This window comes from Lithobates pipiens, unplaced genomic scaffold, assembly GCF_037356315.1.
Source record: "Lithobates pipiens isolate NorthernLeopardFrog02 unplaced genomic scaffold, aLitPip1_a1.2 Scaffold_13, whole genome shotgun sequence".
NCBI classification, from domain to species: domain Eukaryota; kingdom Metazoa; phylum Chordata; class Amphibia; order Anura; family Ranidae; genus Lithobates; species Lithobates pipiens.
In genome coordinates this window covers 10753945-10781916 of record NW_027507718.1, presented here as the reverse complement: position 1 = coordinate 10781916, position 27972 = coordinate 10753945, and the positions used below count along the sequence as shown (strand labels likewise).

The window sequence follows — 27972 nt, the reverse complement described above, 5'->3', positions numbered from 1 at the left end:
AAGTTTTATATTTCCAGTAGAACTATACCTTGATGTTTGCGAAGATGTCTTGCCAATTCTTCAATTGTCCGTATCGAATCCAGAGCCTTTAAAAATAAGAAAAATAAATGAAATAAAAAGTTAAAAGCATAAACAGTTGAATACAGCCGACAACCAGGCAAGACGGAAATTGCGTGAAAAACATGACCAGGTACCGCCTCGAAGTAGAGGACGTGTAAACTAAAAAACGTTGAGGTGGTACCTGGTCAAGTTTTTGACGCAATTTCCAGCTTGCCTGGTTGTCGGCTGTACTCGGTGGAACGCATGCTGCACACAACAAGGAATTACGAGGAAACCTAAAAACAAGCAGCCCCAGTGCCAGGTTGGGCACTGTAATGCAAGCAGCCTTTTGGCTTCAGGTTTTAAATTAAGTTTTAATTAAACAGTATTGCGCTATGGCTATTCTGCTCTTTCATTATGCCCCGTCTGAGCCTATGAGGAGGAAGTGATATCTATAGATGCCATGTCATTCTATGTGAGCAGGCACAAACCTGCATAAGCGCAGCCATCTTTTTAATTAAAGTAGTCATTACAATCTGGTAAGGAGATTTTACCATCACTATTGGGTGCCTGCGTGCTGAAATCTGTGGTGAAGGGATCTCTAAACATCTTCAGAAGATGTTACTGCATTCTGGAAACTATATTAAATTGGAGTGTATCACAATCTTACTTTGTGGTGTACAGTCACCTGTATGGACTTTTGATATACGTTTTTTCCTAAATATCTAAATGGGACTATATAATTAATTTGAGTTTTTGTTGCAATTTTTTGTTATATATGCACGCATAATTGCTTTTAATATTGATGTTTGTGGTATTGTGGGAGATTCTACTTTAACAACTATACGAATTAAATATTTAGATAATTAATATTGTTCACAGGAGCGCCTCTATTATCACTAGTTCACAGCAATTAAGTAGCTCTTCTTTGATCCTTTCTAGCCACTTTCAGACCGGACCATTTTGCTGGTAAATGACCAGAGGTCTTTTTACAATTTGGCACTGCGCTGCTTTAACTGGTAATTGCGCGGTCATGCAATGTTGTACCCAAACAAAATTTGCGTCCTTTTCTTCCCACAAATAGAGCTTTCTTTTGATGGTATTTGATTGCCTCTGCGATTTTTATTTTTTGCGATATAAACGTAAAAAGACCGCAAATTTTGAAAAAAAATGATATTTTCTACTTTTTATTAGAAAAATCCAATAAACTCAATTTTAGTCATACATTTAGGCCAAAATGTATTCAGCCACATGTCTTTGGTAAAAAAAAAGTCAATAATTGTATATTTATTGGTTTGCGCAAAAGTTGTCACATCTACAAACTAAGGTACGTTTTCTGGAATTTACGCAGCTTTTAGTTTACGACTGCCTATCTCATTTCTTGAGGTGCTAAAATGGCAGGGCAGTACAAAACCCCCCCAAATGACCCCATTTTGGAAAGTAGACCCCCTAAGGAAATTGGTAAGTGGCATGTTGAGCCCATTGAATATTTTATTTTTTTGCCTCAAGCGATTGAATAATGACAAAAACAAACATTTTTTTTTTTTTTTTTTTTTTTACACAAAGTTGTCACTAAATGATATATTGCTCACACATGCTATGGGCATATGTGAAATGACACCCCAAAATAAATTCTGCTGCTTCTCCTGAGTACGGGGATACCACATGTGTGGGATTTTTTGGGAGCCTAGCCGCGTACGGGGCCCCGAAAACCAAGAACCGCCTTCAGGTTTTCTAAGGGCGTAAATATTTGACTTCACTCCTCACTACCTATTACAGTTTTGAAGGCCATAAAATGCCAAGATGGCACAAAACCCCCACAAATGACCCCATTTTAGAAAGTAGACACCCCAAGCTATTTGCTGAGAGGCATGTTGAGTCCATGGAATATTTTATATTTTGCCACAAGTTGCGGTAAAATTACAAACTTTTTTTTTTTTTTTCACAAAGTTGTCACTAAATGATATATTGCTCACGCATGCCATGGGCATATGTGAAATGACACCCCAAAATAAATTCTGCTGCTTCTTCTGAGTACGGGGATACCACATATGTGGGACTTTTTGGGAGCCTAGCCGCGTACGGGGCCCCGAAAACCAAGCACCGCCTTCAGGCTTTCTAAGGGCGTTACAGTTTTGAAGGCCATAAAATGCCAAGATGGCACAAACCCCCCCCCCCAAATGACCCCATTTTGGAAAGTAGACACCCCTAAATTTAGGGGTACACTAGTGAGACTAGGTAATAAATGGCGGGTGCCCTGAAACTATAAAAAAATAACTAACCAACCAGCGTCACCCGTAACAGTTATATGGTGATCACTGGTGAAAGGGTTAACTAGGGGGCAATCAGGGGGCTTTATGCGGTAGTATATGGGGGTCCCTGGCGCTATAAAAAGCTGCGGCGAACCCAAATACCTACCTGCCTAACTAGCGTCACCTGTGACACTAATACAGCGATCAGAAAAACGATCGCTTATTAGGCTGGGTTCACACTGGAGTGATGCGGGAACGCCACGAATCCGCGGCGGGTTCCCGCATCGCATGCCTCCCGGCGGCAGTTCACACTGCCCTATGCGAACTGCTGGGAGTGTCAGTGAAATGTTAATGACACCCCCAGATCAGTTTGCATATCGCAGTGCGATCTGCAAACTCGGATCGCATGGTGTGAACACCCATGCGATCCGATTCTGCTGCGGACCAAAAAAAGGGTCCCGTGCGAATTTGCGGCGGGTGCGGCGAATGGCTGAACTCGAATCGCACAGAGATCGGATGTGATTTGCACTGCAGTGCGGTGCGAATCACATTCGTTCTCATAAACCGCTGCAATGTGAACCCAGCCTTAGTGACACTGGCGACGGGGGTGATCACGGGGTTAAACCTTTATTGGGGGGGTTAGGGGGGTACATTAGAACTAAAGGGGGCTAACCCTAACTGCCCTAACAGTTATTACAGTCACAAATGACACCAATGCAAAAAAAAATAAAAAGAAAAAAAAAATTACATTGGTGTCACTGTGACTGGGGGGCAGGGGTAATTGGGGGGGTGATCGGGGGGGTGTGAGTGTGCCTGGCATTTTCTACTGTGTAGTGTCGTGTTGGTGCAACTCACCGATCCTCTCTCCTCGGTGTCGGAACGAAAAATACCGACACGGAGGAGAGATTACATCACTTCCTCTCCTGTGTTTACATTACAGGAGAGGAAGTGATGTCACGAAGACTTTCTATTCGTCGGGAGCGATCGCGAGGGGGTGGCCATGAATGAATGGCCGTCCCCTCGTCCGGGATCGCTCCCGAACGAATACCAACCGCCGCGGGCACCGGGCAGGGGCCCGATCGGGCCCCCGACCCGCGGGAAGGCAGGGACGTACATGTACGCCCATATGCCTGCCCGTGCCATTCTGTCGACGTACATCGTCGTGCGGCGGTCGGGAAGTGGCTAGGGAGCAGCTCTAAAATTAATAATCAATGTCACAGTTTTCTTCTACTTAATTTAAATAATTTTTTTCACTAGGTATATATTAAGTGGCGCAGAGTTTATTTCAGCTGTATTCAGCTGCACATTCACACTGGTTCACATCCCTAATTATAAAAGCATGTGTACACTTATGCAGCCACAACATTATAGTTGTATAAAATTATATAACTAAAGGAGAAGGGGAAGGGGGATATAACAGGGGATTTTTCCACGGTGCAATAGAATACTAACAAAATATCATAAAAAATTTCATATAATTTTATTCAATGTTAAAATACATAAATACAAATGTATAAATTCAATAGTATACAGAGGGCAGTGAATACATAGCTATTAAACTTTGGGGGTTCCAAAAGTAAATGTTGATGAAATGAACGCACTTCTTCCCAACATGTTTCGCAATGAGCTTCTTCAGGGGAATGTGCAACTAACAGCAAAAAGAGTAATTAATAATTTTTATTGTGCAATGAATAAATCATACTACAGGCACAAAAGAAAAAAAACAAAAAAAAAAAAAAAACATTCTATTTCATATGAAAACACAAATTGTCCCAATGTGCGTGGTCTAATACAGCAGCGCTTACCCTGATCAAAAACTACACCGCAACCCCGGAACCGGCAAACGATGTTAAGAAATTGTTTGGGCGCCACACAGCCAAACCAAATGCCCCCCGGGCACAATGGAGGACACAGATGGGGGTAAGTCAGCGCTAAAAAGTAAGTTATGAAAATAAGTGAAAGAGCATTATGATAAATATAGGAAAATACATATTTTAATATATGATATTGGTTGGTATATTGTCCTCAAATCTATGAGGAAATACGGGCATAAGCCTCCATATTGTATTTGTTAGAAAAATATTTTTTCCAGTAGAAGACAATTGAGCAGTATAAAAGAGTTTTCTTCTCTGTGTAGGACTAATATTTGCAGACAATGTTTAAACTAATAATGACTCTGTATAGAATGTACAGAATAAGGGATAAGAAGTGTAGTAGAATAAATAAACAAAAATTATTTACCTGAAAATGAAAATAGACTAAAATGCATCAATACAGATACATAAACAACAAATTAGACCAGATAGATACACTGCTCAAGCAGGCTGGTGACTGCGGGACTATTACTTCCCTTGAATGGCTGTATTACCTAAAAATAGTTGAGATAAGCATAAGTCAGACTTTATAAGCTAATGACGAGTAAGGTATAGCCAAACAAGATATAACCTATAAATTACCCAAGAGTAGAGGATCCGACGGTGCAGCCATGTACGTGTCAAGCCTCTGACTGATTTTTCCCTGAGCAGCGCTGCTTATAACACCCCCATCCATCGAGCCGGCGTCTTACGTCACCGGCTCGATGCGGACACAATGAGGAGGGCAATGCGCATGGGCGGAGACCATAGCGCCGACGCACGAACTACATTGCCCATAATTCCGCAGTGCTGACTGATGTAGTGATCAGCTAGATGGTTGCCAGCTAGAGAGCTGGATGCGGAAGCGGGACAGTGTTGGCTCTCCACCCCCTGGGCGGAGCCGACACGGATGCAGAGAAGTCAGCGTAGTAGTAGTTCTCTGCATCCGTGTCGGCTCCACCCAGGGGGTGGAGAGCCAACACTGTCCCGCTTCCGCATCCAGCTCTCTAGCTGGCAACCATCTAGCTGATCACTACATCAGTCAGCACTGCGGAATTATGGGCAATGTAGTTCGTGCGTCGGCGCTATGGTCTCCGCACATGCGCATTGCCCTCCTCATTGTGTCCGCATCGAGCCGGTGACGTAAGACGCCGGCTCGATGGATGGGGGTGTTATAAGCAGCGCTGCTCAGGGAAAAATCAGTCAGAGGCTTGACACGTACATGGCTGCACCGTCGGATCCTCTACTCTTGGGTAATTTATAGGTTATATCTTGTTTGGCTATACCTTACTCGTCATTAGCTTATAAAGTCTGACTTATGCTTATCTCAACTATTTTTAGGTAATACAGCCATTCAAGGGAAGTAATAGTCCCGCAGTCACCAGCCTGCTTGAGCAGTGTATCTATCTGGTCTAATTTGTTGTTTATGTATCTGTATTGATGCATTTTAGTCTATTTTCATTTTCAGGTAAATAATTTTTGTTTATTTATTCTACTACACTTCTTATCCCTTATTCTGTACATTCTATACAGAGTCATTATTAGTTTAAACATTGTCTGCAAATATTAGTCCTACACAGAGAAGAAAACTCTTTTATACTGCTCAATTGTCTTCTACTGGAAAAAATATTTTTCTAACAAATACAATATGGAGGCTTATGCCCGTATTTCCTCATAGATTTGAGGACAATATACCAACCAATATCATATATTAAAATATGTATTTTCCTATATTTATCATAATGCTCTTTCACTTATTTTCATAACTTACTTTTTAGCGCTGACTTACCCCCATCTGTGTCCTCCATTGTGCCCGGGGGGCATTTGGTTTGGCTGTGTGGCGCCCAAACAATTTCTTAACATCGTTTGCCGGTTCCGGGGTTGCGGTGTAGTTTTTGATCAGGGTAAGCGCTGCTGTATTAGACCACGCACATTGGGACAATTTGTGTTTTCATATGAAATAGAATGTTTTTTTTTTTTTTGTTTTTTTTCTTTTGTGCCTGTAGTATGATTTATTCATTGCACAATAAAAATTATTAATTACTCTTTTTGCTGTTAGTTGCACATTCCCCTGAAGAAGCTCATTGCGAAACATGTTGGGAAGAAGTGCGTTCATTTCATCAACATTTACTTTTGGAACCCCCAAAGTTTAATAGCTATGTATTCACTGCCCTCTGTATACTATTGAATTTATACATTTGTATTTATGTATTTTAACATTGAATAAAATTATATGAAATTTTTTATGATATTTTGTTAGTATTCTATTGCACCGTGGAAAAATCCCCTGTTATATCCCCCTTCCCCTTCTCCTTTAGTTATATAATTTCAGACATTTAAGGGGGTGAGGTGCCTACTGTTTTAGGGTGTCACTGGGAAGTTAGGACCAATTATTTTCTATCATTATAGTTGTATAGTTCTCCACCCCTGCCCAAGCCCTGGTTCACATTAATGCTATGCGGGAAACACAAGATTTGCGGCAATTCCCCTGAATTGCTCCACATGGCAATCGCATGGCATCTATGCAACCTGCTACGTGTGCCAATCTTGAATTGACACCCCCTGAAATGGATCGCAAAATGCAGAGATTTCTGGAATAGCATCGCATGCCTGTACACCCTTGCGCTGTAGATGTGATGCCATTTTAGCCATACAAAATGTGGTGTTCCGCACACACTAGTGCCCAAGTTAAAGAGAGCAGTTTATTTTTATTGAATTGCACAAATTAGGGCACTTAAAAGGTGAAGAAATTATGGGGGATAAGGGAATCTTGGTCCAATTTGTTTACATCTCAAAAACCTGGCATTTTAACAGGGATGTGTAGACTTTTTAGATCAACTATTATTTGTATCTAATACACAAACACAAAACGATAAAAACTATGAATTGTAAAGTACATATAAAAAGGATACCTCAGCTGTTTCAAGACCATCAAATGTCAGGCAAATATCCAAGTCACTTTCTATAAACCCAAAGCCATTTTTTGATGAACCAAACAAGTTAAGTCTTGCTCCTGTAGAACACAAAAAAGGAGAAATCTAAAATTTCATTGCAACGTGTTAGAAAAAAGGGGTTTTACAGTTTGTACAATATCAGATTTTCTTTCCAATGTTATAGACTAATGTTCATTGTATCTCAAAAACTATGCAACTGAGGGGTGGGTAACAGCAAACCCAAACTAAGATGACCACTAAAAACAGAAAAAGGAAGACTATCTGCAGCTCAAACAGCCACCTGAAGAACTTTAGGCCTGAAACAGGCATCAGATGAGGTCGGAACATTAATTTGATGGATCTTAGAGCACATGTTAAAGTGGTTGCAAACCTCAGGCATGAAATGTGAACAAAGTATATCCTTCTATAATGTGTACTTATCTCAATTAAGAGCCCAAAATCATTTTTTCTGCTTTGTTCCTCTATCAGCATGAATTACTTCTGACAAGTTTTCTTGACATAAAAAATAAATAAATAAAAAATAAAGACAGGGGGCGGAGCTCCAGCAGACAGAATCAGCTCTGATCATGTGTTGTGTGAAAGGGGGGGGGGGTGGCCCTTCCCTCCAATCAGCTCTTAGAGCTCTCCTGAGTTCTGCAGAGTAATTTCAAGCACTACGCCCCTTTTTTCTGAACTCTAAAACAAGATTTATAATTCAGCACTGTCAACAGATGTAGAGAAGAGAATACGACAGATAAACAGGTACAACAATGTATGAGGATTTGGTTCATCTCAGTGCATCATCTTAGGCCAGTAACTTTTCTATATGTAAGGGTTCACAACAACTTTAAAGCACCAGGTGACGGTGAAAGCAAAACAGTAGCCTGATGGAGACGAGAGTTATACAGTCTTGCACGACAACACTACACCAAAGGTACTGTAACTGTGTGAGATGCTCGCTGCCCATTAGGCTGTATACCAGGCTCATTGCTTCCCAGACAAAAACGTGAAGCCATTTACCCATTTTGTATTTAAATTGTTCCCCATCCCCCGTTTTTTCCCCCCTTTACTTGTTGACCCTAAATCATAGTAAGCCAGCATATTTTAGAAAGTGGCTGGATTCACAGCGTTCAGTTTTAGAGAAAACATCTGAGACCATATGAAGGCTGACCTCATTCTACAAAGGCTAGCCATCTGTCTCTCATGCTGAGCCAATGGTTTGAGCCACAGACCAGTTTCAGGTCAGTGCCCTAATCGGAGATCTAGTGAGAGAAGTGAGATATAGCTAGCACAAACTAGCAATTTTAAAAGTTGACAAACGTTGCCCAAATAGATTTCTCTCAGTACAGGTTTTTATTTAAACTGATGTACGGAGTGTGTACTGTCTGCATATTTACCCTGAAAGTCACGTCTTATAAAATCTTCCAGATCCTGCCGTATATGTTCCCTGGCTTTACCCTCTAGTGCCGATGGAGAAAAATCCGCTATGGAACAAGAGTAAATGGTAAGAAAGGCAAGTATATATTTAAACAGTTCACTTTTAACAAATAATGGTTGCCAACTTGCTTGATTCAGTACATTCGCATTGATAAATAACCTGCTATCATAAGTATCAAAGGGATAGATAATTGCGTAGATCCAACATTACCCCACTGCCTGGTGACCAAATCATTAGCCGAGTTATATATATATATATATATATATATATATATATATATATATATATATATATATATATATATATATATATATATATATATATATATATATATATATATATATAGCCAAAATCTAAATGAACATGCCCTTCATTTTTGTCAAAGGATAGCATGGGGGTGGTCAAAGAAGTTTTCCACCATCACCTTCCTTGGATGAATACTCTATCACCATTGCAAAGGTTTTCGTTTCATGCACAGAAAAATTGATTACATTAGGTCACATCTAAAAAATGTACACTCACACAATAAATTGGCCAATTTATGGTTTCTTTAACCACTTGCGGACCACGCTTTTTCTGGCACTTTGTTTACAAGTTTAAATCAGTTTTATTTGCTAGAAAATTTCTTATAACCCCAAAACACAATTTTTTAACAGAGACCCTAAGAAATAAAATGGCGACCATTGCAATATTTTTTTTTTTTTTACAGTATTTGCGCATCGGTTATTGAAAATTGCTGGAGAAAATACACTTTAACCACTTGCCGACCAGCCGCCGTCATACTGTGGCAGTTCAGCTCGTTCCTGCGAATGGCAATCGTACGTCAGCTAGGGAACTATATTTTGTGGGCGCGTATGCTGTCAGAGGCGCTGACCAGTAGAGAAGCAAATCAGCGGGTGGGGAGATGATAGCGATATATAGAATATATAGATCTAGACATCTCATCTCTTTTCAATGCTCTTTGCCCCCAGCCACGCCATCTTGGTCCCGGTATGCATTTTGTGGCTGTGCGTTCAGTTTTTACTGATCAGATTTCCTCTGGACTTTCTCCACTTCATACTGTATCTCCTGGCCAAATTCGGTCATCTTTGCCACACTTTTTGGACTACATTTTACCATCGGGCATGTGAGTATGTGGAAAGCAATTGGATGCTTCTTTATTTTCGCCACCGTATTTTCTCAGTATCTAACGGATGTATAATTTATATATTTTTTAGACCATTATTGTTACTAAATTGCATATCGGATTCTCCCTGAAGGAGTCTAGTTTGTGCCGTAACGCGTAGGATTCACAAATGCAAACAGTATTTGTCCACATGTGTGCTTTTCATTCTATTGGCAGCTGTTTAATTTAGGCTGGTCCAATGGTCCATGTTTTTATAATCCTTTTGTATACGAATACTACTTTTTGACACTATAAAATATTAACTTGAATTTTTAATATTGTTTCACAGTCTGTGCCTATAAAGTCCCACCCTAAGGGAGGGGGGGGGGGATTGTATTCTCATTGAATTGAGGAATGTTGGCCATACAACAACAGCAGCTATAGCTCACCTCCAACTTTTTGCTTTTTAAAGTTACAGAGGAGATCTAGCACTAGAATTATTGCTCTTGCTTTAACTTCTACAGCAATACCTTACATGTGGTGTGAATATCGTTTACATGTGCATGCGTGACTTGCGTATGTGCGCGCTTCAAAGAAATTTTAAACTGTCCCTTTAAGCTTTTTTTTTCTTTTAAATTGTATTCCCATTACAAGGATTGTAAACATCCCTTGTAATAGCAATAAGGGGGACAGGTCATTTTTATGGAGAGATCTGGGGGTCAAAAAGGTAAAGAAAAATACTGGGGTTATGGCCGATCTCTTCAGCCAAAATCCCACTAACAGCTTGCAAACTGCAACGTCTATATACGCTTATTGTGGTTGGCAAGTGATTAGACCGTTATGAAGCAAAACATCTGTGACAAGGTCCCTATGGATGCAGGTTTTTCCTTACTCACGTGCTGTACATGAATTCGACAGCAAGGAATTGAATGGGTTCAGTGTCACTGTCCAAGAAGTTCTATGTAGTTAGGAAATAACTACTCAAGATCACACAGATGTTTTGCTTTGTGATAGACATGCTATAATAAACAGGTCTACAACAAGCTTTAAAATGGCTAAACCATGGAGGAGTTTCAGGACATACTAAAACTATTACAGTACAATGAGTATACTTACTGTAACACTGCATACAAACTTGATCCAAAATTTGGGAAAACTTGGATGTTAAAGGTGGCAAGGGTTCCAGTTCAATTTTTTTAAAGTCTTCAGGGCAATCTTTTTTAAGATGTCCATCTTTCTTACACAAGTTACACACGACAGTAGGCAGCTAGGTTCCAAAAATAAAACACACATTGAACACATTAAGAAATTCAGATGGCTGGCCTATAAAACCAGTGTTTTTTAAGCTGCATGCAACCCAATCACAACTTTGTAGCCTTTGGCCAGTTTGTAGGAATCCTTCAGATTCCAGCATCAATGATTCTTAAACGTTATACGGCTTTACATCAATTTACAGTGGAGTACTTAATTTCATCATCAGGGCTACAATTACCATGTTAACCAAATATGTTCACATTCTCTGGAATTTAAATTAGATGTGGCCCTACACTAAATGCAAGCCCCTGTATTTAATCGAATTTGGCCATAGGGTTAAAGAGGTTAAGGAATAGCAGGAGGTCTTGTGACTAGTGTCCTTGAATACAAAATGCTAGTATGGCATTCAGCATCCCTACCGCCTCCTTGTCCCCAAATGACAGGCTTGTGCATCACAACTACTAGATTTGGGGACCACTTTTAAATGTAACTTTTTAGATGTAGGTCCTGTATATGAGAGAAAAAAAAAAAAAATCTGACAACCTCAGAAGATGAATGGTGAAAATGTGGTGGTCTGAATATTACAGCAGATTCACCAATGTCTTCTGCTGACAGAGCAGATCTAAACCCACAAAGATCTAATTACCCAATTCAATTAATTCTGCCTTTATCCCATACAATATATATATATATATATATATATATATAATATATATATATATATATATATATATATATATATATATATATATATATATATATATATATATATATATATATATATATATATATATATATATATATATATATATATTAGAATTTATTCATACCTTGCCCCTGGTGAAAGTAGGCTTGTTAAATTCATAAAATAGAATAGCATCCTCGGTGCTGCAGCTTTCAGTGGCTAATTGCTTGGGATCTTCATCTTCTAAAGTATCACAAAGTTCTGTATTGCCTTTTGCATGGTCTTGTAAAATCTTAGACACAGGTTCTGTCTGCTGGTCATCGTCAGACAACAGATCATCTGCTGAACCTGTATATGTATTCTCCAGCTCTTCATCTGCTGTAAGACTATCCAAATGCTCTCTGCGATTCAAAAGCAAGCTATTTTCCTCATCATCGTCATCCTCATCAGAATTATTCACATCTGCCAGATCAAACCTTTGGGTCTCAAAATCATGTGCAATCTCCTCTAGTTCATCAGTTCCCTCAGTGCTTTCTTCATCTAAGTCCACCTTTCCAGCATACATGTTTGTACTCTCCAAACTAAAGTCATGACCTTCAGCTCCCCCTTCAAAGTCAGAAAGGCTGTCAGTTTCTTCATTTCCTGCCACATGAGCCTCACCGCTCTCACTGTCCTCATCAAAGCCATGGCCGATCAAAATGTAATCACTTTGTCTCTTTTCCTTTGGTACAGGGAGGTCATTATCAGACCCTTCATGAGCACTAGCTAGCTCTTCACAGCTCTGGATGGCATATTTAGGGTTTGCCAGAGTTTTTTCTGTTATATAATAATCTTCACTAGCAAGATCAGGAAGCGTTTCAAACATTAGCTTTTTATTTACTGCTTTACGGTTTATGCCTTCACAGTGGTTCATGCCAACTGCAGAAGTGTTCAATGTGTTGTCTATAGCCAAACGCTCCAGTTTTTGACTTGCATCAAGAACAAGGTTGGATTGTGGTTCACTTTCACCATCAGTCTTCCTTTGTATGCCTTTTAAAGTGGAATTGGTGGGCTTCTTTTTTGTGAGTTTCTGAGACTTATTTTGTGGCATTGCAAAATATTTGTATGTAGCCTTCAAACAGTGAAGCATGAACTCAAACACTAACTGACTGTTCAAGGATCTTGCAACATTTCTCTTAACGGAGTATGGATCTACATTTAAAAAAGGAACATGGTTAGACTTTTTACGATGTATATTAGGTATTTAAGACCAGAAAAGCAATATTACCTTCCACAGCAATACGTTTTTTGGGCCAGTCTTTCAGTTCTCTAGATATTTTCTCCTTAACACGAACACTGATGACAAAGTCACCCATATTGAACTCCAAAGCATAAAATCTTAACAGGTCAACCCACAGCCGACCAACAGAAGCAGAACATTGTTTTACAGGAAAGATGACAGGAACCTGCAAAGATAATCAAATACATACTCAGACTCAATTGTGTGCTGTGATGCCGTAGACCACATATAATATATTTATATAGCACCAACAGTTTGCACAGTGCTTTACAATATAAAAAGGGAGACAATACAGCAACAATACAATTCAATACAAGAGGGTTAGGAGGGCCCTGCTCTTGGGAGCTTAGTCTAATAGGGAGAGGTTGGTGGAAACAAAAAAAAAAAGTAGTAACTGCGGGATGAACTCATAGGAGAAATAAAAGATTTAGCTATTAGCTGAAGGCAGGATAGGCTTCTCTGAAAAAAAGGAGTTCAAGGATCGCCTAAAAGTGGACAGAGTAGGAGATAGCTGGACAGATTGGGGTAGGGAGTTTCAAAGGATGGGAGAAGCTCTGGAGAAGTCCTGGAGACAAGCATGAGAGAAGACATGGGAGAAGACATGGGAGCTTGAGAGCAGGAGAGCTAGGGAGGAATGGAGGGGAGGGTTTGGGTGCTATTTGGAGACAAGATTGGTGATGTAACTCACGGCAGAGTTGTAAATGTCTTTGTATGTTCTTGTTAATGTTTTTACGTTTGTTGGGCAATAGAAAACCGGTGGAAGGCTTGGCAGAGAGGGGTGGCAGACCCTGATCGGTTAGTAAGGTAGAGGAGTCTGGCAGCAGCATTCATGACAGACTGAAGAGGGGCTAGCTTGCAAAGAAATAGGCCTAAGAGGAGGGAGTTCTAGTCAAGTCAAGGCAAGGCAAGAAAGAACAAGGGAGTGAATAAGTCCCTTAGTGGTTTCAATGGTTAAAAAGTGGCATATTTTGGACGTGTTACAGAGGTTAAGTCTACAAGATTTGGACAGAGATTGGACTTTGAAAGTACAGGTCAGAGTCCAGGCTCTATATACATGTAAACTAAAGAGGAAGTAAACCCTGATGGGTTTTAATTCCTGTTTCCCTGCAAAGCTTAAGCATAATGGGCTACTATGCATCACTTACCTGACACAGGAGCCAGCAATGCCACCGCTGTCCCCTCTTCTAGAAAGTGTCCATCTTCCTTCAGGGTATTGCAGCTCCGGCACTGTGACTGGCCGGAGCCAAGATGGCATCACACGCGCGCTAGCTGCTGCTAATGGCATGATCGCCATTAGCAATCGCATGCTCAGTGCACCTGCACGCCACCATCTACGGCGCATGCGCCGTAGACATCGGTGCCTGTCTTTTGCAAATATCTCCTAAACCGTGTAGGTTTAGGAGATATTTCTTGCGCCTACAGTTAAGCCTTAATGCAGGCTTACCTGTAGGTCAAAGTGGTCTGTAAGGGTTTACAACCTCTTAAGGATACGAATTATACTGCCCTCTTATGGTAACAATGCACACCTGCACATTGGGAACAGGCAAGATTTAGGCCTCATGCACACAGGGCATTTGCCCACCTCTCCTAAACACCTTTTCTACTAGCAATTGCGGTTTCATAGAAAAAAAAAAAAAAAAAAAAAAAACACAATTGATGCACTTGGGCATTAATTGATTTCATTGGCAAGGTATGTCACTAGATATTTGGGATGCCACGTCCTGACACATAGGGGTCTGGACTTTGCATCTAATTTTGAGTGAATGTCCACGGCATAAAAATTTACCATTAGCGGATTATGGCTGACTGTACTATTGTTGAACTCCTCTGTGAAGAGGTCATTAGTGTTTCAGTTTCTCAAAACGTATCCCCAAATATGTATACGGCAGGAGACCACTTGACGGGCAGTAAGCTTCTGAGCCTTAGACTGCCCTGGGTGGGGCATCAGTACCACTCCAAATACACCAATTACTCATAAATCTCTACTGTTTAGATTGCTGGCACTCGAGCTAGACACAGAGGGTCGATTTGTCATACTCCATGCCATGGTAGACAGATTGGAGCTGGTGGTGGAACTGTATCTGGGCGCCCCGCCCCCCCCCCCCCAGGCGTCCACAAGATTACTTAACCAGCTTATCTCAAATTGCCACCTATGACACAGATAATGTGGTGATTCTAGGGGGACTTCAACCTAGCCCCGGACCCTGGGATGGACAGACTCTCACCCGGAGCGGGCTCATCATCTGAGCTGCTCTCCTGGGCGGAAGCTTCAAATCTGACCGATGTGTGGAGATGGCGTAACCCCTCTCGTAGGACCTACACATGCCACTCCGCCTCACAAAACCCTTTCACGTATAGAACTTGCCTATGCGGGGGGGGCTCTGTCCTTTCCAGGGTCAGGGACATCGCCATTCTCGTATATCCGATCACGCCCCACTAGCCTTGAAGCTGTGCATGTCCTGCATGCCGGGGGAAAATCTGTGGAGGCTGTCCAGGTTTTGGCTGTCGGATTCTACACTATCAGAACCGTATAGGTCTGAAGCGATGCAATATTGGCGGGAATTGAATCAATCAGTATCTCTCATCACATCTTGGCACGCATTCAAGGCCTTCACCGGGGGTAGCCTGCAGTCACATATCTGTAAGGATCTGAGGGAGAAGACTCGAAAGGCGGAGGAGAGAGTGGCAGCACTTGAGGAGGAATACTCCGAATCGGAGACTCCGAGGGCATACTCCAACTTTCAGGCAGCACTAAGATGTTCTCCTGTTACGAACATCAGACACCAAAACTAAAATTTTTACATCAGTCCCAAAGAATCTTTGAGCACGGGGAGAAGACTGGCAGCATGCTGACATGGCTAGTGAGGGAAAACTCCTCCCCGGTGACTATCTCGAACATCTGCGATTCAGATGGGATGCCTAACAGATCCCTCTTCCATTAACTACAGATTCGCATCATTCTATCAGCTCTATGGTTCCCAAATTAAGTGCACGGACAAAGAACTGCAGACATACCTTGACTGGGTGGATCTCCCTTGCCCGACATCCACATTTAAAAGGCCCTATTCTATTGGAGGAGTTGCAGAGGGCAGTAGCCTCCTTGCAAAATAGCAAAATGCCAGGCTCAGGCGGGATACCTGCCGAACTCTTTAAAACTTATGCAGAGGAAATACTACCACCATTCAAACTAGTGATGCAAAGCCATGGAAGGGAATTCATTACCCCCAACAATGGCTGAGGCAGTCCTAGTGGTCATCCTTAAACCTGGTAAGCCACCTGAACAGTGTTCCTCGTACCGCCCGATCTCACTTCTTAATGTGGATGCCAAGTTGTTGGCCAAGATGTTGGCTGGTCAATTGAACACCGATTACAGCAATGGTGCACCAATCTGGATTTATGCCAGGCAGGGGGACCGACAAACATTCAACGCCTCCTTACACATCTCTCTAGGGCAAGCAGGGATGGTCGGGAGGCAGTCGCCTCCTTAGACGCCGAAAAGGCCTTTGACTCGGTTGAGTAGCGCTAACGCTGGGCGATCCTTCGCAAATTCGGGGTTGGCCCTCGTTTTATCAGTTGGATCCAGATGCTATACCACAATCCCACGGCCCGTATACGCACAAATAATTCACTCTCCCAGCCTTTTCCCCTGTCCAGGGACAACCACTATCTCCTGGACTGTTCGCGCTAGCCATGGAGCCCATGGCAGCTTGTATTAGACGTGCCCGTTCAGTTCAGGGAATCCAAGTCGGTGTAATAACTGATAAAATATCCTTATATGCCGATGATACCCTCCTCTTCCTTAAAGACATCTCCTCCCTCCCACCAGTGCTTCAAATATATGAATTTGGCTCATTTTCAGGCATTAAGGTCAATTGGGGGAAATCACCTTTTTCACTAAATGCGTTAGATCACCACCCAGCAACAGGCACCCCCCTAAACTGAACATCTGAATTTAAATACCTAGGGGTCAGGGTTGGAACTCCGTTGTCCTCATACTACGAGCTCAACCTTCAACCATTACTTAAAAATTTCTTGCAGAAATGTATGACCTGGAGGACCCTCCCCCTATCACCAGTGGTAGGGTAAACCTAGTTAAGATGGTCTATCTCCCCAGGTTCCTTTACTTTTTTCGAAATGCCCCTTTGATCCCTCCACCCTCATTCTTCGCCAAGATAAAGTATAATATTTTCCTTTGTTTGGAATAAAAGACCCCCGTGGCTAGCCATTACCACCCTTCAGCTCCCCGTCACCCAGGGAAGCCTGTCCCTACCAGATTTTCAGATCTACTTCTGGGCAGCTGTCCTGCTGACGGTCAGATGGTGGTGTTCCCCAATTACAAGACAACCCAGCAGGGACCTTGGAGACGGCCATAATGGGCTTGTACGCCTCCCTTAGTAACGTGGTGTTCAAGGGGGCGAGATCTCACCCTGGCATTGCACAGCTGATGAGCACAACCATTAATGTATGGAATAAAGCCAGGACCCACTTTACCTCCCCTGGGATGTTCTCTCCCCACATTCCTCTCTGGGGCAATACCAACCTACCACACATGAATACTGTTCCAGACCTCCAGGTCTGGGCAAGGAAGGGGATAGTCAAATTGAAGCATATAGTTACGGGAGGTAAATTCCAATTCTTCTCTGATCTCAAAAATGCCTACTCACTACCGGGGTGGATGCTGTTTCGATACTACCAGCTTAGAAATGCATATAGGAAACAGTTCCCAGAGCAACTCATACTGAAATCAGACTCTGTGGAGGGACTACCTACTGCCAAGATCATAGATAAACCCCTCTCCTCCCTGTATAGCCACCTTTCCATAGCCCCCTTGAAGAAGCTTGAAAAAACCCTAGATAAGTGAAAATAATCTAACATCCAAGATCTGTCAGAGGAATGGGAGGCATGTGTCTTTTGCTTTGTCACCAACATGATCTCGGCCAGAGCTAGATTTATGCAGGTCATGTTCCTCCACAGAGCCTACTACACTCCAAATCAGTTAATTATGAATCCCAACACCCCAATGGCCTGCCCTAGATGTGATCTGAGATCCGCCTCCTTCCATATGACATGGTCCTGTCCCCGCCTTGGACACTACTGGTCAGAGATAGCCGACACCCTTGGCCGGGTTACTTCCCTAGAGCTGGGAACAGACCCCAAAATGTTACTGCTAAAATGTTTTTGACTCTAGGATAAGGGGCAAATATACTAGACTATTCCCGAATTATGCTACTTTTTATGCTCGCAGATAAATATTCCTCCATTGGAAGGATGCTACACCTCCCACGGTGTCCTCATGGCGCATAAAACTGAGCTCAGTGTTGCCATTATATAAGCTTACCTATGCCAACCGAAACTGCCCTGGCAAATTTGATAAGATATGGTCAGGTTGGATAGATGCCTGGGGCACAGAAGTGGAGGACGACAGCTGAGGTATTGATGATGGACGTGCCCCACATTAGGCTACCACTGTTCTGATCTCCTGAATGTCTAATTTTTTGTTCAAGCTCTGTGAACTTGGGAAGATAGCCAAGGCCCCTCCCTTGTGCTAGCCCCCCCCCCCCCCGATCTTCCCCTCTGGGACCCCACACCCCAAATATTTTATATATCATGTTCTCCCTGGAAACGGCCTAAACCTAAAAAAGGGGGGGCGGGGGAACTCCAGTCTCTTCCAAAATCTTTTTTTCTCTTCTATAGCTATACCTGCAAAAGGGGCCAGCCAGAAGTAATCTAGCAGGACTTAATTTTCTAATTAACGTTCCACTTTAACTTTCCTTTAAGAGTTTCCAAAGTGCTCTCGCAAACAATACAACTCCCAGCATAATGAAGACATCAGCGCTTAAGTTCTATTAGATGCAAATCAACAGCATTTATGAATGGCTGATCAACAAAATTAGCATTTAACAGAACTTCACCTAGACCAGGGTTCCTGCAGAGGTTGCTAGGGGTTCCTTCAGCATTTGGCAATTTCTGCCTCTCAGACAAGTTCCTCACGCCATTGATCTTTTTAGCCATCTGTAAGGAGGCAATTCTTCCTAATGACCACAAGTGTAAGGCCCATTCATGTATTATGAGTTGTAGATTTCTAAATTGTAGCAGGGGTTCCCCGAGACCAGAGAACTATTTCAAGGGTTCCTCGGTGTTGAAAAAGGCTGACCTAGACGTACACCAGGAGCTGTACTATTCAGGAAAGGCAAGAAGCCAGTTTGCAAACTGTATCTCTACTATAAACTGCACGGTGTGTGAAGATGTGAAAAGCACAATATTTTGTATTTTAAATTATACGCAAGAGGATATAATGGGCAACGTACACCAGAAAGAACTGGGCTAAGGTGCAGGATGTAGTTTCATGTAAACTTAGAAAATATTTTCCAAGTTGTAAGTTCAAAAGCGTTATTAGAAACTCTTTTTAAAGCACAGATAGGTCAGTCAAAAGCATCAAATAGATTCAAGCTAGAGTATCTATAGAGTATCTGGATTAATTCTGCTGGGTGTGATCAGCTGTGATTGAATTTGCTCTCGAAAATCCAAACGTTTTAAACATCCAATGATTAAACAAAATCCATAAGCTTACAGCCAAAACAAAATTAGGCAGACTTTTCTTTTACATGATGCATTTCAATACATGGGTTTCAAATTTGGGATTTTGATTTTATATAAAAGCTTAAAAACAGGTAGTGACAATTTAATAAAAATTAAGTCCAACTACAAAAAGTTTGGATTATTACATTCTTTCTAGGAAAATATTTTTATTTTACTTTGCTGCTGAATGTCCGTTAGTGCAAACAAAACTACTTACTTTTCCTTTTAACTGGCATGGTTCATTTAGGAGACTCTCGCCATCTCCAGCAGTCTGTATCCAATTCACAAACTCATTGTCAAGCTCACCCAAGCTAAACTGTCCCAATTTGGACACAGAAAAGCCTTCAATCTGAAAAAGAAAACGCAAGACCTTTTCAAAGCTGGTATTCAGTTTTAAAAGCCTCTTTTGCCGTCGGTCTGGGTCAAACTATTTATACAGTGAGGGAACTGGCAGACTGTTTTGTACTCTCCCCAAGCTAAAAAGTGAGACTTTAGCGAATAAACTTTTTTTCAGATTGTTTTTTTTTTTCTTATCTGTGATTTAAAGTTCCCTTTTCTACACTGAAGCAGATTTATTGGATTTCTAAGTTGCACATGAAGATTACAGCAAGGTGCATTTCCAGTCATTTAAAGCTGAACAAAAAAAAAAAAAAAAAAAAAAAAAAAAAAAAACACACCACACAACTCAAGTTATTGCAGCTCTGTATTTATCAAGAAACTAGTAAATTTATTTTTTATGCAAGCAGTGAAGCAACTGAATATGATGTTGTCAACCACCTAGAGTCCCTGTACAACAGAGCTCAGGCAGAGGGAGAAACAGCACAAGGAGCTAGTCAGGTGTGCTGCAGTGCTCATGTGCCAACAAGAGACATCTGACAGCAGAATGTACAGTAGATTGATAAAACTATCATCTCATGCTACAATCTCAGTGTGCTACATCTCCTTTCACTGTCCTGTAAGTGCAACTGAACTGTGGCAGAGAAAATTAATGTCCTCTTAGACAATGTATGCTGCAGCATAAATGTAAATCTCAAGACAGAAATACAAATACTTTTGCAGGTAAAATTGCTCCTGGAGAAAAATATAAGTGTTGTGTGTTCTACAGTGCAACTCTAAATACATCTTGATTACCATCACCCTGGAATTTTAAAGATCTAGATTATTGCAAAATGACAGTACATACCCATGATCCCAAATACACTGGTAGAACAGACTCCTTTCTTTGTTGAAGGAAGAACACAACCATGAGAGCAAGAACATATGGCGGCAAGCCCCCTTCTTCAGGTCTGTCTATGCCACAGAGCTGCAGACAAAGTGTTTAGAGAATGTTAAATACAAAAGAAATGGAATAACAAAAAAAAAAAAAAAAACCCTGGGAGACAGGAGGTGTCTATATGGCAGCAAAAGTAACAAAGTGTGTGCTCAAAAAGTCCCAATACTTAACACACACTGCATGTAGGATTCAATAGAAATCAGTTTTGCCAGAGCCACTGCCATTTTACAATTAAACTACCGCTATTGGACACTGAGGACTGAGTACTAGAAAAATAAATAAATAAAAGACAGTTATGGTCAAGTGTTTACTTCTGTAAATGGAGAGCCATTCAAGAAAATAAAACCTGGGGTCAAACACTGACCATAACTGTCTTTTTTGAATGGCACTCCATTTACAGGAGTAATTTGGCAAGAACAACGTACAGCCTGCTTTGCGAGACCTGGGCCATAACTAGATTCAAGACTTGACTGGTGATATTGCACTTCCAGATTGGAGTCTTTTGAATCCCTATGGCAGTACAAAATTCACAAGGTGTCCATGATCTGTGTGGACTGGTGACATCAGGGGTCACTACCTCACTACTATCACATAGATGGGTTCTGCTCTGTATGTCACACAAAAATTAAGAATTCTGATCTTCTGTGTTTATTTTTACCATTTAAAACTTAGCAGTTAAAACATATTAAAAAATGCAGACAAATGTTTATCAACATTCCACAGCGCTGAGAAAAAAAAGGAGAGATACAAAGTATCTTAGTTTTTTTGATCAAAAGGGAAGAACTTCTGTATACAGGTCCTTCTCAAAAAATTAGCATATTGTGATAAAGTTCATTATTTTCTGTAATGTACTGATAAACATTAGACTTTCATATATTTTAGATTCATTACACACAACTGAAGTAGTTCAAGCCTTTTCTTGTTTTAATATTGATGATTTTGGCATACAGCTCCTGAAAACCCAAAAATCCTATCTAAAAAAATTAGCATATTTCATCCGACCAATAAAAGACAAGTGTTTTTAATACAAAAAAACCTTCAAATAATTATGTTCAGTTATGCACTCAATACTTGGTCGGGAATCCTTTTGCAGAAATGACTGCTTCAATGCGGCGTGGCATGGAGGCAACCAGCCTGTGGCACTGCTGAGGTGTTATGGAGGCCAGGATGCTTCGATAGCGGCCTTAAGCTCATCCAGAGTGTTGGGTCTTACGTCTCTCAACTTTCTCTTCCCAATATCCCACAGATTCTCTATGGGGTTCAGGTCAGGAGAGTTGGCAGGCCAATTGAGCACAGCAATACCATGGTCAGTAAACCATTTACCAGTGGTTTTGGCACTGTGAGCAGGTGCCAGGTCGTGCTGAAAAATGAAATCTTCATCTCCATAAAGCTTTTCAGCAGATGGAAGCATGAAGTGCTCCAAAATCTCCTGATAGCTAGCTGCATTGACCCTGCCCTTGATAAAACACAGAGGACCAACACCAGCAGCTGACATGGCACCCCAGACCATCACTGACTGTGGGTACTTGACACTGGACCTCAGGCATTTTGGCATTTCCCTCTCCCCAGTCTTCCTCCAGACTCTGGCACCTTGATTTCCGAATGACATGCAAAATTTGCTTTCATCCGAAAAAAGTACTTTGGACCACTGAGCAACAGTCCAGTGCTGCTTCTCTGTAGCCCAGGTCAGGCGCTTCTGTCGCTGTTTCTGGTTCAAAAGTGGCTTGACCTGGGGAATGCGGCACCTGTAGCCCATTTCCTGCACACGCCTGTTCACGGTGGCTCTGGATGTTTCTACTCCAGACTCAGTCCACTGCTTCCGCAGGTCCTCCAAGGTCTGGAATCGGTCCTTCTCCACAATCTTCTTCAGGGTCCGGTCACCTCTTCTCGTTGTGCAGCGTTTTCTGCCACACTTTTTCCTTCCCACTGAGGTGCCTTGATACAGCACTCTGGGAACAGCCTATTCGTTCAGAAATTTCTTTGTGTCTTACCCTCTTGCTTGAGGGTGTCAATGATGGCCTTCTGGACAGCAGTCAGGTCGGCAGTCTTACCCATGATTGCGGTTTTGAGTAATGAACCAGGCTGGGAGTTTTTAAAAGCCTCAGGAATCTTTTGCAGGTGTTTAGAGTTAATTAGTTGATTCAGATGATTAGGTTAATAGCTTGTTTAGAGAACCTTTTCATGATATGCTAATTTTTTGAGATAGGAATTTTGGGTTTTCATGAGCTGTATGCCAAAATCATCAATATTAAAACAAGAAAAGGCTTGAACTACTTCAGTTGTGTGTAATGAATCTAAAATATATGAAAGTCTAATGTTTATTAGTACATTACAGAAAATAATGAACTTTATCACAATATGCAAATTTTTTGAGAAGGACCTGTATGAGGTCAATTTAACCACTTAAAAACTAAACCTTTTTGACACTTGTTGCTTACGAGTATTTTTTGCTAGAAAATTACTTAGAACTCCCAAACATATAGACACACAGATATTTTTTTTATAGCAGAGACCCTAGAGAATAAAATAGCGGTCATTGCAATATTTTAATGTCACAATGTATTTGCACATCAGTCTTTCAAACGCACATTTTTTGGGGAAAAAATACACTTCAATAAAAAAATAAAATAAAAAACCCCCCCACACACACACACACAAACCAAACAGTAAGGTTAGCCCAATGCTTTTGTATCATGTGAAAGACGTTACGCTGAGAATCATGATCTTTATTCTAAGCAAAAAAAATGTGATTCTCATTTTATCCAGAATCTTGCAGCTCCAATTGAAACCAAAAAGTATATTGTGCGACACATTAGATATCCCCACACATGTGCCAGACGTAGACATCAATATGGATTACCTAAAGTGAGGAACTTTAAAAAGGTCTTCTAAACTATACTGTGGTCCTATCATGCCATTATACATCTATTGAACTTTCCAAGATCAGTGCACACTTTTTTCAAGTTTAACTAAATCAGCAATACATTCAAAATGATTCATAAGAATAAAACTGCATAACATTAAGAGCATTTACCTTTGCCCAGTATCTAAAAGCCACAACCAGAGGTATGAGCCTTGATTCCAAAAAGCCCAAAGTGGTGAGCAGGTTGGTGGTGAGACAAGCATTTTCATTGCCTGCACTTACTTTACAAAGACGGCCACTATTGAAAAAGAAAGAATTAAGATTTTCCTTAGTGTTATATAGTAAGTAAATTGGATACTGTAGAGAAACCAAAAAGGTGCAGTATATCTTTAAGGTTACTGTGTGAAGCCAAACACTAGCAAGTCATCTATGCAAATAGCTAATGTAAAACTAAAGCCTGCTCATTCAGCAGGAACCAGCCAAGACTCAGTGGACGGTCATGTTGCATATACCCAAGTTGGATTAACTTGGGTACAACTAGCCTGCCGGATTTTACATGGAATTATTGCTAGTGGCTGTTATAGCTGCTAGCAATAATCACTGAGGCAGCTAGCCAGTGTACCAGCTAAAAACAGTAAGGGCAGTTCCAGCACATATTTTGGCACCTATTCAGGGCAATACAGGAGTTTATCAAATGAGCCACATCCTTTTTGCCTAGACTTCAGCTTTAGCCCCTGTTCACATCGGTGCAATTTGACAGGTCAACTCACACGTCAAATCGGAGCCTGACGGCAATAGGAGCATCCTAATCAGTGCGACGCCGACTTTGTGGCACAACACCGATTTCCAAAAATAGTTTTCCTTCACTACTTTTGTCAATGTCGGGGCGATTTCAATAGACATCGGTGCATGAACCCGCACAGATGTCTTTCAAGTCCCCCCTGAAGATGGATTAAAATGCAGTTTGAAATCATGCAAGATCAGATGACCTTGCGTGATTTCAAAAGCAATGTTCAGTGTGAACAAGGTCTCAGGCCTCATGCACACTGAACATTTTTACAGCTGCTCCTAGGGGCGCCTGGCATTTATTTCCTGCCTATATACTCCCCTGCATGTTAGCCTGTGTGTCCATGCACACATCGGCTTTTAGAGGCAGGAAAAAACCCACTGCCAGTGCGTCCAGGAACAGCAGCGTTTGGGCAGAAATGTTTGAGGCTAGGTGCATTAATGCTTGAGCATCAATTTCAATGGCCAGAATACATTTATTCTGGCCAATTAAATGAATTAAGCGCCCAAGAGCTGGATATTTGTAAAAGCTAAAAAAAACTTTGTAAAAGCTAGACAATACAAGCTTTAGACTACAAGAGTCAGACATTTTTTCCTGCAAAAACGCTGCTGGCTTCTAGGAGAGTTAAACGTCCGGTGTGCATACAGTGTTATTACCAAAACACATTTTAATAAATATATATATATATATATATATATATATATATATATATATATATATATATATATATATATATATATATATATATATATATATATATACACACACACACACATATACATATACATATACATATATATATATATATATATATATATATATATATATATATATATATATATATATATATATATATATACACATACACACACACATATACACACACATACATACATATATATACACACACGTTTCAGAATAGTTGGGGTGGGTACAAAAAGTGTTCTAACCTTCTCTTTTCTGCACAAACCACAACAGGCACTCTTGCATGGAAGTCGGCATCAAAGTCTACGAACAAATCTAGAATTTTAAAAAATGGATATACATGTTAGAGAAAAACCTACGCTTGTTAAATAAAAAGGCAAGTCTGATCTCGCTCACAAAAACATACCTGTACTGTAAACATAAGATAACCTCCCTCCTATGCAACTTGGTGCAGGTTAAGAAAGAGCACTGAAGGCGATAAACAATGTCCCCAGGCCCAATGAACAGCATCTAAAGATTCTAAAATACAGTTCTATTTTGTTACATAGCCTAGAAGGGGCACAATGATTTTTAAAGTGAACTTATCTTTCAAGGACAGACTAAATTTTAATGGGGGGGGGGTTTACTTTTAAGATACAGCATCTCACAAAAGTGAGTACACCCCTCCCATTTTTGTAAATATTTTATCTTTTCATGTGACAACACTGAAGAAATGACACTTTGCTACAATGTAACGTATCGAGTGTACAGCACGTATAACCGTGTAAATTTGCAATCCCCCCAAAAATAGGAATGGGGAGCAGGTGTGTTAAATTTGGTGTTGTCGCTCTCACCCTCTCATACTGGTCACTGAGTTTAACATGGCACCTCATAGCAAAGAACTCAGAGGATCTGAAAAAATAGGATTTTCTCTAATCTTCAGAGAAAAATCCTTTTCTCTGAAGTTGAGGGACACAGCACCTTTAATCTTGACCTTAGGGTTATATCACTACCTTCAGGAGAGGACTAGGCAGAACACATAAAAACAGCAAAGCTGTACAGTACCACCCAGGGGGTGGTCCTACTGGCTATAACCCCACTCTACCAGCAGCTCAGTGCATCAAAAAGCAGCACAAATAGGAGAGGTGGGTGCTGTGTCCATCAATGAACTTCAGAGAAAAGGATTTTACGGCGAGTACAAAAATCCTATTTTCTTCCGTTCATTGACACAGCACCTTTAATCTTGACCTTAGGGACATCCCCAAGCAGTGTCAAACACGAGGGGTGGGAACCGAAAGAAAATAAACTTCACCCATAACAAAATAACTCAGGAGTTGCAACCTTAAACAGTCACTTGCAAAACCTTGCGGTCAAAGCATGCATCCGAAGATGCGCTCACATGAATCTTGTAAAATTTAGTGAAAGTGTGAATGGACGACCAGGTTGCCGCCTTACACACCTGATAAACGGACGCTTGATGTCGGAAAGCCCAGGGTGCATCAGTTGCCCTGGTAGAATGTGCCGTGACAGGAAAGGGGGGCGCCCGCCCCCTTATGGCATACGCTTGAACCACGATTTGTCTGATCCACCTAGAAATTGTGGCCTACGAGAGCACCAGGCCCTTCTTCGGACCAGCCACCGATACAAACAGGGAGCCCGACCTCCGAAAAGGAGCCGCAGCAGACAGATACACCCGCAGAGCCTGGACCACGTCCAAGGAATGCAAAACAACCTCCTTGGGATGTGACGGCTGAGGACATAAGGACGAATGCACAATGTCCTCATTTAGAAGAAAGGCCAAAGCAACCTTTGGAAGAAACGAAGCCTGCCTTATTCTTGTGGAGGATCAAGTAGGGAGACTTGCATGACAAGGCCGCCAACTCAGAAACCCGCCTTGTAGATGTAATAGCCACTAGAAAGACTACTTTCTGAGAGAATGTTAATAAGGGGATCTCCCTAATGTTTCTAAACGGCGGTTTCTGAAGCACTGAGCACCAGATTCAAATCCCATGAAGGCAGCGGTGGTCGTACCAGACGGGGCCACATGTCGCACCCCCTGAACAAACGTACTCACCAACGAATGAGTCACCAAAGGTCGCTGAAAAAAAAAAGAAAAAAAAAAAAAAAAAAAGACAGCCAAAACCGATATCTGCCCCTTAAAGCAGAGGTTCACACAGAAATTGAACCCCCGCTTTTCAGAACCCTCCCCCCCCCCCCTCCAGTGTCACATTTGGCACCTTTCAGGGGGGAGGGGGAGGGTACAGATACATGTCTAAGACAGGTATTTGCACCCAGTTCTGGGCAGAAAACTCCCACAGGAGTCTATGCCTCTTCCCATCCCGCTGTCTGCTGGGACACATGTGCAGTAGGGAACCGGGAAGTGAAGCCACAAGGCTTAATTTCCTGATTGCCTTACTGAAGATGGCGGCAGCAGCATCCGAGGACCGAGGGACAGTTTGAACTCGGGTGCCGACATCGCTGGACCCTGGGACAGGTGAGTGTCCTTATTTTAAAAGTCAGCAGCTGCAGTATTTGAAAAAAAAAAATAAAAAAATTTGCGTGACTCCCCCTTTAATGGTGCCTAATGCAAGTTTCTGATCCACTCCTCGCTGCAAAAACAGCAGGATCCTGGAAACTGAATATGTACGCAGACGCCACCCCATCTCCTCACATGGAGATGTAGGCCTTCCACGTATGATGATATATCTTCCGAGAAGAGGACTTCCGCGCCCTCAGCATAGTGGAGATTACTGAAGCTGACAGCCCTCGGTCCCTTAGCACCTGGCTTTTCCTGGTCTGCATCCCATGAAATGTCAGAACAGGGGCCGCCTGCCACAGCAGGACCAGAGTCTGAATCAGAGAGGAGGGGTATTTTTTTTACCCCCCTTGCGCCTGCACACTGCCTCTACCTTGGCAACAAAAGATTCCAGGACCTCCGACAGAGCGCC

General features: G+C 41.6%; 1 protein-coding gene across 3 annotated transcripts in view; it reads right to left on the bottom strand.

The window, feature by feature from the left end:
* The window catches only part of TUT7 (terminal uridylyl transferase 7), a 125803-nt gene that overhangs the window by 46749 nt on the left and 51082 nt on the right, over nucleotides 1-27972 (bottom strand). For all 3 annotated transcript variants that reach the window (XM_077474830.1, XM_077474828.1, XM_077474829.1), the window contains exons 8-17: nucleotides 25291-25360; nucleotides 23725-23851; nucleotides 20601-20720; nucleotides 19635-19766; nucleotides 12827-13004; nucleotides 11705-12750; nucleotides 10737-10887; nucleotides 8475-8561; nucleotides 7057-7157; nucleotides 29-86 (exon numbers count right to left, since the gene is read on the bottom strand). In XM_077474830.1, the coding sequence (XP_077330956.1) occupies nucleotides 29-86; nucleotides 7057-7157; nucleotides 8475-8561; nucleotides 10737-10887; nucleotides 11705-12750; nucleotides 12827-13004; nucleotides 19635-19766; nucleotides 20601-20720; nucleotides 23725-23851; nucleotides 25291-25360 (2070 nt within the window). The remainder of the gene's footprint in view (nucleotides 1-28; nucleotides 87-7056; nucleotides 7158-8474; nucleotides 8562-10736; nucleotides 10888-11704; nucleotides 12751-12826; nucleotides 13005-19634; nucleotides 19767-20600; nucleotides 20721-23724; nucleotides 23852-25290; nucleotides 25361-27972) is intronic.